The following is a 12,008-nucleotide window of genomic DNA, read 5'->3' on the forward strand; positions in this document are numbered from 1 at the left end:
GAAGCTTCCTCTCGGACTTTGGGAAGAGTCCTTTAGGCTTTCTGTGGCTCTGTTTCCTCATCCAAATGGGACTGACTACCAGCCTCCGGGGAGAGCGGGATAGCCTAAGCAGTGCTGACAGAGCAAAGGGGAAGGCACTTTCCATGCACTGGCTGAAGGGGACAGGGATGTGGCACTGTGAGGTCAGCTAAGTTGTCCTTCAGACACATGAAAAACACACCAGATGGGCCAGCTATTAAGCACTTGGATTAACCCTTGCTAAACATTGAGGTGCAGACCCAGACTTTCAGGGGATATGGTGTAGCTCCCAGCGCAGGTTCCGTTTGCTTACTGAAGGAGATAGGAATGCCTTTGCAGGCTGCATACGGTGGCAGCTGATTAACTTAGGCCCCGATTTTCAGAAGCGTTGACTTTGCCCGGAGCACCAGCTGCTCAGCCTCTGGTGTCTATGAAATCCAGAAAGGAGAAGCAGAAGCTTGGCTGGCTCCATGAAGGGCCAACCCCCTCCCAGTCCAGAGTGAAAACACGCTTGATCCTGATGGGATGTCAATGAGGAAGGGCCACCGGAACTGGGTAGACCAGGGCATTGGGTGGAAGAGTTTCTCTCAGCATCCCAGCCCACCTTTAGCCTCCCAGTTCTTCCTGTGAGGGATGTTCCCACCGCCACCTTTCCTCCATACCATCCCTTGCAGGTACTGAGCCCCTTTTTAATTACCATCTTAAACTTGGTACAGGGTCCGGCTCACAAGGGGTGCCCAGTATATCAAACTGCCTCCCATGGCTGGGACCTTAACTGTTCTCCTTGATTCACCACAGCCCTCTGAGGTTATGTTGAGTATGAGGAAGGGGGCATCGAACCTGAGTTCTCTGGCTGCTTCTGCCAGTGGGTGAGGCATGGAGAGACTGCTTCAGCATAGAGAAAACATTAGAGACCGCTGACACTTAGAAAGAGAGACGAAGAGGGAAGGTAAAGGGCTATGGAACAAGCTTTAATCAATGGGAATCCAAATGCCTCCTGCAGCATGGAGTTAACAAGAAGTCAAAAGGCTAAATACACAAAGTGACCTCCAGAAGTACCCACCCTATCCATCATTTCACAGGGACACTAGGCAAGTGGTATTTTGAAAAGAGTTTACATGATTTAGGACCACAAGCCCCATTGACTTTCAGTAGGACTTGTGCTCCTGGGGCTTGTCTACACTGAAAATGCTACCGCGGCACAGCTGCAGAGCTTCAGTGTAGACGCTTCGTACGCCGACGGCAGGAATTCTCTGGTTGGTGTAGGTAATCCACCTCCCCGAGAGGTGGTAGATAGCTTGATGGAAGAAATCTTCTGTTGACCTAGCGCCTTCTATACCGGGGTTCAGGTTGGCTTAACTACATTGCTCAGGAGTGTGGATTTTTCACACCCTTGACTGACAGAGTTAAACCGACTGACTTTTCTAGTGTAGACCAGGCCTACGTCCCTTCAGCTCCTGAAAATCCTGCCCAAAGGGCCAGACTCCAAAGTGATGAGTAAAGTGGAGCAAAAGGCAGACTTATGGGTACTTCTGGCCCCTTGGCATATAAATTACACCAGGTTTTGGCTTTACACCTACTTATTGGCTTGTAACTTATGCATTGTCTGGGCATTCAGCCCAAGTTCCTCTACAGGCACCCGCTGCTCCCTGCTATGGGAGAATGCAGGTGTGCCAGAGGTTTGAGACTCCCAGTGAGTTAGGAGATGGAGAATGGCAAGCTGCCCATGGGAACACAGGACTAAGCAAAGCAGAAGCTGATGAAGACAGGTCATGAATAATGGACCGGGGAGACACAGAGAAGCAGCCATGAGCCAGACGAGAATTGGGGAGCTGAGCAGAGACAGGAAAAGAATCCAGCAGCTCAAAGCGGGACCCATATTCTCAGCCCAACACAGTGAAAGAGAAGAGACTCGAAACCTATGGAAAAAGCTGGCAGGAGCTCTCAAAGCTCCCCCGTTGCCACACACAGGACACGGGCAATATTTTCTATATGTGACTCTTATGATTTTTTTACGTGCAGCACCCCATTTGTAGAGGGTGTTCTACCAAACAGGGGAGAGGGGGCGGCTTTCTTCCAAGAGGACTGTGTGATCCCCTGCCCCAGAAAAGTTTAAGTCTGAGTATTAAGCGTGGGGAGGGAAACGGGGATTTTTCCATTATGCTGTTGGCTCTCGGTTATGGAAGCATCGTGTGTGGCTCCAGATCATAGTTAAGGCTGCAGTGAGATTAGTGGCTATATTGGAAAACAATAAATGGGCCAGAGCTTAACTCTTTTCGATTAGAAGACCTTTTTGGTAGGGACTCAGTGGGAAGAGGTAAATATTTGGCCAGAAAAGGGGAGGGGAGGGTTGGCACTTCTGCAGCTATGCCTGGGGACAGGTTAGCCCCAACTGCAGTGTGGGCCCAACATAGACCCACCGGAGAAACACAGGACTCCTATCAGAGATGTGGTAGGGAGGGGAAAACATTTCTTGGCGTTGGACTTTTTTTTGGCTGAATGGCAATATGCATTGCATTGCCTATAATGCTCTCTGCTGCTAGACAGGGCCATCATTCTGACCTAAATAAAACAGCAGGTGCCAACCCCTTCTCCTCACTGCTTGTCCCTCGCCCCAGGACACCTATCATGCTGCAGAAGATGAAAAGCAAAAAAGGAACAGCAACAAAAAAACTTACCAGCCTCTCTCATCCAAAAGAAGCGCCATGCTGGACAGGAAAGCACAGCTGCCAAAGAAGGGGCCAGGGAGAAAGCAAGCAGCAAAGGGGAAGAGATGAAGGAGGAAGGGAAAATGCCCACCCCATCCCCATGCTACACAAAGGAGAAAGCAAGCAGAATGCACTGATGAGCAAGCAGAGGGGAGCATGCGATGAACATGGTAGGAGAGCCCAGGAGCTGGGAATGCTAATGGAGACCTGTCCAGCTACAGCCCCACCCCCTGTGCACCCTTGGGGGAAACAGTAATGGACGAGTTCGAAATATATCCAGCGAATAGACTGTCAGAGCGTCAACCAGCCCCTTGCAGCCCTTGTCTGTTCTGGAGGAGTCGCCACCATTGCTCTCCAGTTTAAAACCACCACCTTCCCTCTATATGTCCAGCTGTACCCCCGTTTCGATCCTAGGTTCATGTCGTGATGCTACATCACGGCAGGGTCTCTTCTCCCCATCCTTAACTAGGGGTGAGCGCAGACTGGAAAACCAGCTCTCCCACCCCGTCCCTTTGAATTTCAAGAACTTCAGATTCAGGCAAGACCCAAAGTGGAAAGGGGCCAATTTTCCAGTTCTAAATTGAGGCCCAAGAGAATGGAAATCTCATGAGATCAGCTCATAATATATTATAACTCCCCTGGGGCTGGACTCCAGTTTAGCCTTGAACCCTAGCCTAAGCCTAAACCAGATCCAAGTATCACCCCCTCAGCTCATTTCTACTAAGAACTTGGCAGGAGAGTGGAGGGGAGGGGGACATTCAGAAGGAGGGAAAGAATTTCCCCGCGAAGAGTTCAACTGGTTGGTTGGATAATGAGTCCACTTCCCCCAGTTGGGACAATCCCCTCCCCCTGGCATCTTTCTGCAGCTTCCCCAGCCTTGAGCAAGGCAGGGATTTCTCAAAGCAATTGCAGATTTGGCTGCACAACGCACATGAAATATGCAGGGTGGGATAGAGAAGCTACAGTCTAGTGGATCGTTTAGTCCCTAATTCCAGTGGCTCCCACTAAGTAGCAAACTCACATACTAAGGAATCTTGCCTCCCAATGAGTTTGTCCTACTTGTGGGTTTGAAGTCCGGATCCAAATCAAAAGGGTTCACTTTGCCCTGTAGAGGGCGCTCCTACTCCAGGCATATTATGGCTTTGCTGGAAAAATAACCCCTGAAGCTCGAAGGATGGGGAGGAATTCGCACGCTCAGGATCAGGGTTCCACTTCTCCTTCCTGACCAACCTCACCCTTGGGCAAATCTGGGGGCGAACATCTTCCCCCAACCCATTCTGACATTAATACAAGCTGGGCTTAGCTGACATCCTAAAGTTGCAGCCAAGAATGTCTGGAGTGTTATGGGTTGCCCCTTTCTATGCCTGCAGCCCACGCAAGAATTAGAAGCATCTATGATGTTTGAGTTGACACCCACCAGTGAAAGGTGATTATGCTGAAAATACAGCTGCCACCCTTTCTCTCTCCAACTCACAGGGATGACCCTGTTTCCCCCCTAGGATTAGAGACCCTACAGGGGACTTCTGGCTATGTTCACCTTCTCCTAAGCCCCTGGAATGAGGGGTGGAGGAGGGAGAAGAGACCCTCCCACAAACACTCATGCTGAGTCAAACACACTTGCTCTCTCCTTTCTCCAGCCCAGGTCAGCCAATGAATCTGGGAAGGGAGGCGTGTTAAGAAAGGCACAGACTCCTGTGGGGGCTGACTCCTGTGTCCCACTAACGTCCACACTAGTTTTGCCAAGCACTTTACAAGGACCAGGCTCTGGGCCAAGAGGTCACAAAAGGATTAACTGACCAAAAGGAATTATTCCTCTTTAAAAACACCGGTCTGCCAGCCCTGCAGAAGTTTACAGAGTTGGGTGAAGTCCTGATCATCTTCCTGCCCAGTTGCAAAAAATTCTTTTTGGACTTGGAGCAAAGTTTGGGAAGCAGCTGACAAAGGCTACTTTAAAAATAGTCAGTGTATCTCAGTCACTGTAGTTGCATTTAAGAGCACTGCCTGTACCCCCTTTTGGCCCAGCCACCAGGACAGCTGCACCTGTGCCAGCACCTCATGGAGCCAGGTTAAACCATTACAAGCAGTGATTTGCACGGGTACAGCATGAAACCGGGGTAAACCACACCAGTGAAAATTGTGGATTAGCCTGTTTGCACCAGTGGTTTGCATTGGGGCAGCTACACTTATGGCTGGCAACTGATGGCCAGAACTGGGGCAAATCACTAGTGCAGAAGACAAGACTTAAGAAACAGAATCTGGTAAACCACGTTTAGCCAAAACATTCACCAGTCTGGTCACCTCCTTCTGTTTTTCTGAGAAGTGCCTCTATTTTTAAGACTGAAATGATCAGAGACAGGAAATTGCAGCAGCTAGTACATTATATACTCCTCCCCATATCAGGGCATTTAGGGCAGATTTAGGGATAAATCCTCAATTTGGATCAAGCAAAGTGGTGCAAAAATATCTGCAGTTTTGAGGCAATGCGGGGTGGCATGAAGCAGAAATGGCTTTCTATTAAATAACCCTTTCTGCTGCATTCCCTTCCCCTTTCCTGCATGGGGCTGACAACTCCTCCAGGCACAGACAAGAGATGCTATCAGATAAACAACCAAAACGCCTTTCTGGGCGACTTTAGCCGGCACAACCTAAGGCACAACTTGCGATGGCTCCGTCATCCAGGCTGTGACCCTAGTTTTCAAACTTGGGGGGCTAAAGTGGATTTAGGGGCCTAACTTCCAAGTTTCAAAGGCCGAGCACACAAGCGTGACAGACAGAGCCTAAGAGATGCTGAGCACAAGTGGCTTTTACTGCAGAGGTCACAGCTGCTCAGTACAGGCCAGATCAAGCCATAGCTAGAGGAGGCAAAGGTCTGTATATCCCGTTTCTCTAGATCAGTTTGTGCTGCTGATGGAAAATGAGATGGGGGCACAGAGGAGAGTAGATTTATTAATTTGTTATGAGGAGGGAGTGGGGGGGTGAGGGAGGTGGGACAGACATGGTTACTTCATTTAAAAACAAAAACAAAACAAAACATACTAGCAGAGGTTATCAGGTGGTACCACTACTTCTAAGAAACATCATCTCCTTACCAAAAAGATTTGCAAGAATGTTTGTGGCCGAGGACCTAAGGTACTTGCTACAGGGATGTGAGGTCAGAGGTCAGTTCAATCCTGCAATATAAACGCAGCAAACCTGGGTCATATCAAAACAGCAGTATTGTCAGGAGGTGCCTGGCAGCGGGGCGGTGGGGAGAGGAGAGGGGGGGAGGATGTAAAGGGGTATGAGGCAGGACGAAGGAGGCGGCTGAGCTGCACTGCTACTCTCAACTGATCTGCTTAGCATCTTACCTGTGGGCAGCTCTGCCCCAATATAGCAGCTAGAGAAGAGGAAGCTGTGAAGCCTGAAATGAAAAGTTGCTGACGCCACAGCCGAGATCCAGAAGACAAGAAACCAGAAACAAAACACAAGCTTCTGACAAACACACAGAAACATGGAACATTGACAAGAAAATAAAGGAGCCGTTAGGAGAAATTCAGCAGTCGGCCAATGCCCCTTCACATGGAACGCCGAGCAGAACTTTGAAAAGAACCCCCAAGTGGAAGAGCCAACTCCAGGTGTGTTCTCGACAGGTTTCAGGTGTGACGGTACCTCACAGGAAAAAGGAATTAAATGGAAATAGGGGATGGATCCTGTGTGTCAATGCACCTGATGAGGAAGCCATCTTGTAGAATCAACCTTTCTCCAGGATTAATTTCACGGGGTGAAATCCTGGCCCTGATGAAGACAAGGGTCAAACTTCTATTGACTTCAGTGTCCTAGGATTTCAGCCCACAGATTCTAAGGTCAGAAGGGATCATTATGATCACCTCGTCTTACGTCTGGCAGAACAGGAACTCCAGGCCATAACTTCAAACAACAATGCCTGCATTCAGCCCATAACTTCTGGTTGAGCTAGAGCACACAGTACGATAGAGGCTGGTTTAAACACTTGTAGAGTAGGACAGTCTTTCGGTTCAATAGGTGTTCCAAGAGTAATTTCTATAGAACCCTATTGGTGTCATTCACTTTCAGTTCTACAGGACTTGTCCATAAGGGCTCTGTCTGAGTGGAAATGGTGGGATGAAGCTACCAGACATGGCCAACTTGCTACATGTTAGCGAGTGGAGAGTTTGGTCCGGATAGAAATATAAAGAAAGGGGAAACGCAAATCAAGTTTTTACTGCTGTCACCAATACAGGGTCACCACAGATACAGCAGAGCTAGCTGGAGCCTGTTCTGCCTCATGGATCAGTAACAAAACTAGCAACAAAGTTTTGTTCCAGATTCTTTACAACTGATGATGGGTAAGAGAGAGAAAGAGCCCAGCATGACTCTCAGATCCCCAGGGAAGTTTGAAGCTTCTGGGGCACAGGGGGAGGGGAAATTCTCTGCTGAGTTATAAATGGAGCAAGTTTGAACTGGAGCAAAACTAAATACAGAACCCCACAGTGTCACCTATATGGAAAGTCACTCTTCTGACTACAGCACTTTTCCAATGTGCCGGTAAGAAGGATGTGGGTAAAATGCCTTTGCCATCGGGCTGCAAGGTAACCTGAAAGTTTCTAACTCCAGTGCAAAGTAACAGTTAAAGGTGATCTCCACACAGTGAGCTGGAAAGGGTACACAGCCAGGGGAAAGCAAGGCTCACTCATGGGAACCTAACTTCAGGGCAGTCAACGGGAATCCTAGTGAGTATTTTTTTCTTGTTTGGGCAGGAGTTTGATTTTGCTAGGCTTCTCTGCACATAGCCCAGCAATCAGGAGTTTATCCTGCACTTCTTCCCCTAAGATTACAGCCCTCAATCCCAGAGAAACACATCACCAGCTGAACTGGGCCCATCTCATCCCAAAGGTGCATTTTACGAGGCGGACATGTCAGTTTTCTAGGAGACTAGGAACACAGCAAGTCATTCACTGCTCCTTTACCTCCTCAAAGCCAGCGAGGCCCCTCTCTCACTGCTTGGCACTGAAAGGATGATGAGAAGACAGCCTCAGAGGGTTCCTGAGGGGAAAATCCCATAAGACTGTCGGTTCTGGCTCAGCTTTGCCAGGATCAAGATGGCAGCAATCTATAATTCATTAGCTTTCTGTTATATCTCCCAAGACCAGGGGAACCTGGCTTATGACACACATGTCCTGGGCTGGATCCTCTCATAGACTGCCTATGTTACAAGTTCCCAATTTGCTTTCAACAGGTCCTCATCAGACCATGGCTCTCCTATGCCCCAGCACACAAGGCTGTGGGATAAAACAGAGGGCTTGCGTCTCCCTTGCCTCACATCCTGTGCGGGCAGTTACACCAGTACAGAGCAGGTGTACAATGTTACCCTTCCGATTTAGCAGCTTTTTACACCCACTCTGCAGTAACGTATGTGATTACCCAAGTTGCAGGGCAATGGAGAATCAGGCTCCAGGGCTTCCACTACAGAAGCAGAGGTGGATATTTCCTTCGTTGTACCATAGGGGAAGTAGACTTTAAAGTGAAAAGACAACAGTTTGAACCCCACTTGCCGCATCACAAAGGCCAACCCATTAGCAATGGAAGAGAGCTGCCTAACCCACTATCCTGGCAGTTAGTAAGCTAGAAAACCAGCATTATCCCCAACCCTGGACAGGAGGAATCACCAAGGCCTTGAAGCTAAATTTGCCTAACAGCTAAGTCTGAGATGCAGTGACAAGGGTATAAACTTCCTTCACTTCACTCAAGTCTTTAGTAACTATAGATCTACCATAGGCTTTTTTATCATACCTGCCACCCATGGCATTGACCCAAAACACTGGGCCTGGAAAACTCTGCTCCACTGTAACTGTCCCAAGAAAATTCAGTCCATCAGACAGCTTATAGAGACGTGTGTGTGTGTTCTCACAGTGGAGATAGTCATCTGAATAGGAATGAACAGCTTAAGAGACAAGAGTCCCTTAGGCAGCCTTTGAGAATTCATCAGCGACGCAATTTTCATTACTGTTCTGAAAAGGCAATGGGTAAAAACCCCAGAATATGCTGTGTTATGTAGGGAGAAAATCTGGGCTCTGTTGTTTGGAGGTAAGGCAAACCTTCCCCTCTGGCCTGAACGAAAGGGAACTGCAGAAGTTGGGTGGGTAGCAGGGTACAGTACCGGTAGTTATCACTCTAGACACTGTCTGGAGGCAATTGTTAAGAACATACCCCAGTTAATAGAATGCAGTCTCAGCAGAGAAGCCCCATAGAGTTAGTGACTGTACAGCAATGTACACACTAGTTCGCTGGTAGCTAGTGGCACCTAGGAGGGACTGGCTGGGAGGGGGTGGGAATGCCCCCATCGCCAAGGTTTTTGCACTCGCTCAAAATTTCTTAAGCTGCAGTGGCCTGACCGCTTTTGAGCGGTGGTTTTTTGGTACTAAATCATACAGCTGTGCGGGAGCAGTATGGAGCGTTGCTTCAGCTGCATGGTCACAGTGCCACTGAAATCTGACCCACGAGAGGCTTTGCGACCTGGCGCATGGGGTTGCGACGCCACTCAAATTTGGCCTAGCTACCCCTCCGTACAGACACACGGGGGATCAGCTAAATGGTGTTGCAACGTGGCTCACAGGAAGTCTCTTCCTGTTTCGCGGAGTGCAGGGGAGTCACTGAGAGCTTGACGTCTGGCAGCACCAGCTCATGCACTGAGTAGGTAAGAAAGAGAGGAGACTCCCCAGCTGCGGGAAACCCAGGGTCTCTGTGGGGGGAGAAGGAACGAGGCAGGGAGGGATGGGATGGGATGAGCAGGGACTGGAACAGGGTCCCTGCTGGGGGTGAGGAGGAAATGGAATTTGCCCCACCTAAGAAATATCTGAATTGGTGCCATTGCTCGTAGTCACTGAGCTGAGAACAGCGGTTCATTCAAAATGGGGTTTTATGCACAGGCTGCGGTTTGGCGTGGGGGCTTAGTCTGGGCTTTATCAGATTGCAAGATGGCAACTCAATCTGCCAAGTTCATTTTATGAAAACGTGGCAAGCCCTGGGGCGTAAAGAGCCTTGGAAAGCACCCCACGTAGAATTCTAGAGGAGCAGCAAACTTCAGGCCTTCTCAGCAAGCAACTGTGAACTTGATCCACAGAAATCAGAGGTGGGAAAGAGCCACTAGGCCATCTGGGACCTGGGTTTCATAGCTGCTGAGTACCTGTGCTTCCCAATGACCTCATTTGATTTTGTGAGTGCTCAGCACTTCTGAATGTCAGGTTCTCTGTTCTCCCCTGCCCTCTCCAGGTTGTACCATAGGATTATCTCATATAAATTTTACAATGACTTGAATGGTTATCATCATCCCTTTACATTCAGGCTGCAGGGCACAATCTTATTGTATTAATGGAAAATAATACTAAAGCCCTACATTAACTTCTGGGTCCCAGCATCTCTGGGTTTTAGTCAATCTCTGAAAACTCTCATTTCTGAGACCTTCCATGAAAACACACCAGGTAAGTGATGTAGAAAGGAAGATGGGGCCAAAGCCTCAGCAGGACTAAATCAACATGGCTCTGATAAAGGCAGTGGAGCTATGCTGATTTACCCCAGATGAGGTTCCTGCCCTTGATTTCAGTGGAGCTGTGCCAATTTACACAAGTTGAGGATCTGCCTCTAAGGCCCAGATCTTCAAAAGGCATTTAGGCACCTAACTCCCATTGATTTCCGTGGGAGTTAGGCACCTAATGCTTTTGAGGATCTGACCCAAAGTATCTACAGAAGGAGCTTGAGCAGATACAAGGGAACCCAGTGTCATGGTCTCCCCACATTCCAAATCCAGGTTGCTTCTAACAGCTCTCCAACCTCTCTTAAAGGGACAGGTCCAGACCAAAAGCACTGGCCAGACATTCACACCACAGCTCCCGCTGCTACTCATGGAGGAGGGGGTTAAAATCGACACCGTGCTGCAAGAGGATGGCCGCAAGGTGGCCTTTTGTCCAAAGTAAGAGGAAGCTCAACGTACCTTTGCTCCTCCTCGAGTTCTTCTTTGGTCATCATTGTCTTATACTGGTTCCCCCTCAGCTTTCCGGGGCTGTATTTAAAGGAGATCTGCTCGTCCGCTGCTGGAGAGAGAGAGCAGTTGTGTGAGAAAGGAGACCCTGGTGAGTTCTGGCAGGCGGCCAATGGGATGGATGGATCCCTTGCGCTCCTCCTGTTGCACCCTAGAGTGGGAGAGGCGCCACCCTGGAAGCACATTTGACAGCTAAACACCGACTGGAGGCACGAAAATCTTCAACAAAGTTATGTGATGCCAGTGGAAGCCGAACAGTACCTTTAACAAGACCCTGGCCTGGTCATTCAGGGAGAGGGTTAGAGTCCTGCCTACAGCTGACTAACATCACAACCATCTAATGCTGTTGGCGTCACTGAGTCTGCCCGACTCACCTGGAGTTGGCAACAATCTGTGGTCCAACGTTAGTGACCTATCCCCTTTGAAATGAGATACAACTAAATTCTACCGCATAGGGAACTTGTTGGGCTATTTCTCTCCCCTGGAGTCAGAGCTCTGGAGACTCATTGGGCTTAGCAGGAGGATGGTAACCGTAGCCTGCAGAATTCATCTCTATTTCTGTCTGGACATTCCTTTCCCCCCTTCCCCAGGAGCTAGGACCCCCATGCTCATGCTTTGGGTTTGTGAATAATCGCTCAGGAGACCATGCTGTAAGCACACTGGGCATGTAACACATAATCTATTCAAAATCACGATGATCCAGTCACCCTGGCCATGCCCCGGGCTTCGAAATCACAACATTCCAGCAGCCAGGAGCATTGCAAGAAAGCTTGAGAAATGGCTTTGGGAAAGGGAGACACCATGTGGCAAATTCCTGGGCTGCAAACAGAGATGGTCCAAAGCATTCTTGACCCGATCAACAGCTGTGATTGCAGTGGTCATGAAGTCCTGCCAATGGATAGACACAACGGGAAAAGGATCCTCTTTATTACCCAGTTTGGGTCGCATCCCTTTGGGAGAACGCAGTGTTTTCAACCCCGGGGTCCACAGACTGTCTAAAATTTCCAAAGGGGTCCGCACCTATATTTGAAATATTTAGGGGTCTGCAAATGAAAAAAGGTTGAAAACCACTGCTCTGTTGCAGGCATTCTCTCCTCTGCCCAAGCCCCTAGATCACATCTCTTTGCTAATTAAAACTCTGTAGCTCACAGATGAGGAGCCAGAGCTTTAGCTTCTCCAAGCAGATTTTGCTCAAGCTCTTTGTTTATTTTTACCCACTCCTCAGGGTCATCTTCCTGCACAAAGTCAGC

General features: G+C 49.0%; 1 protein-coding gene across 6 annotated transcripts in view; it reads right to left on the reverse strand.

Moving 5' to 3' along the window:
* MXRA7 (matrix remodeling associated 7) overlaps window positions 1-12,008 on the reverse strand; it is a 49,414-nt gene that overhangs the window by 8,414 nt on the left and 28,992 nt on the right. For 2 of the 6 annotated variants that reach the window (XM_084647232.1, XM_084647234.1), the window contains exon 3: window positions 10,711-10,807. In XM_084647232.1, the coding sequence (XP_084503358.1) occupies window positions 10,711-10,807 (97 nt within the window). Of the gene's footprint in view, window positions 1-5,815; window positions 5,897-10,710; window positions 10,811-12,008 lie in introns of all 6 variants that reach the window. The other 4 variants (XM_084647231.1, XM_084647233.1, XM_084647236.1 and 1 more) reach the window with 3 other exon arrangements.

Source organism: Lepidochelys olivacea (genome assembly GCF_965140295.1).
Source record: "Lepidochelys olivacea isolate rLepOli2 genome assembly, chromosome: 14".
In the NCBI taxonomy this organism is placed as follows: Eukaryota; Metazoa; Chordata; order Testudines; family Cheloniidae; genus Lepidochelys; species Lepidochelys olivacea.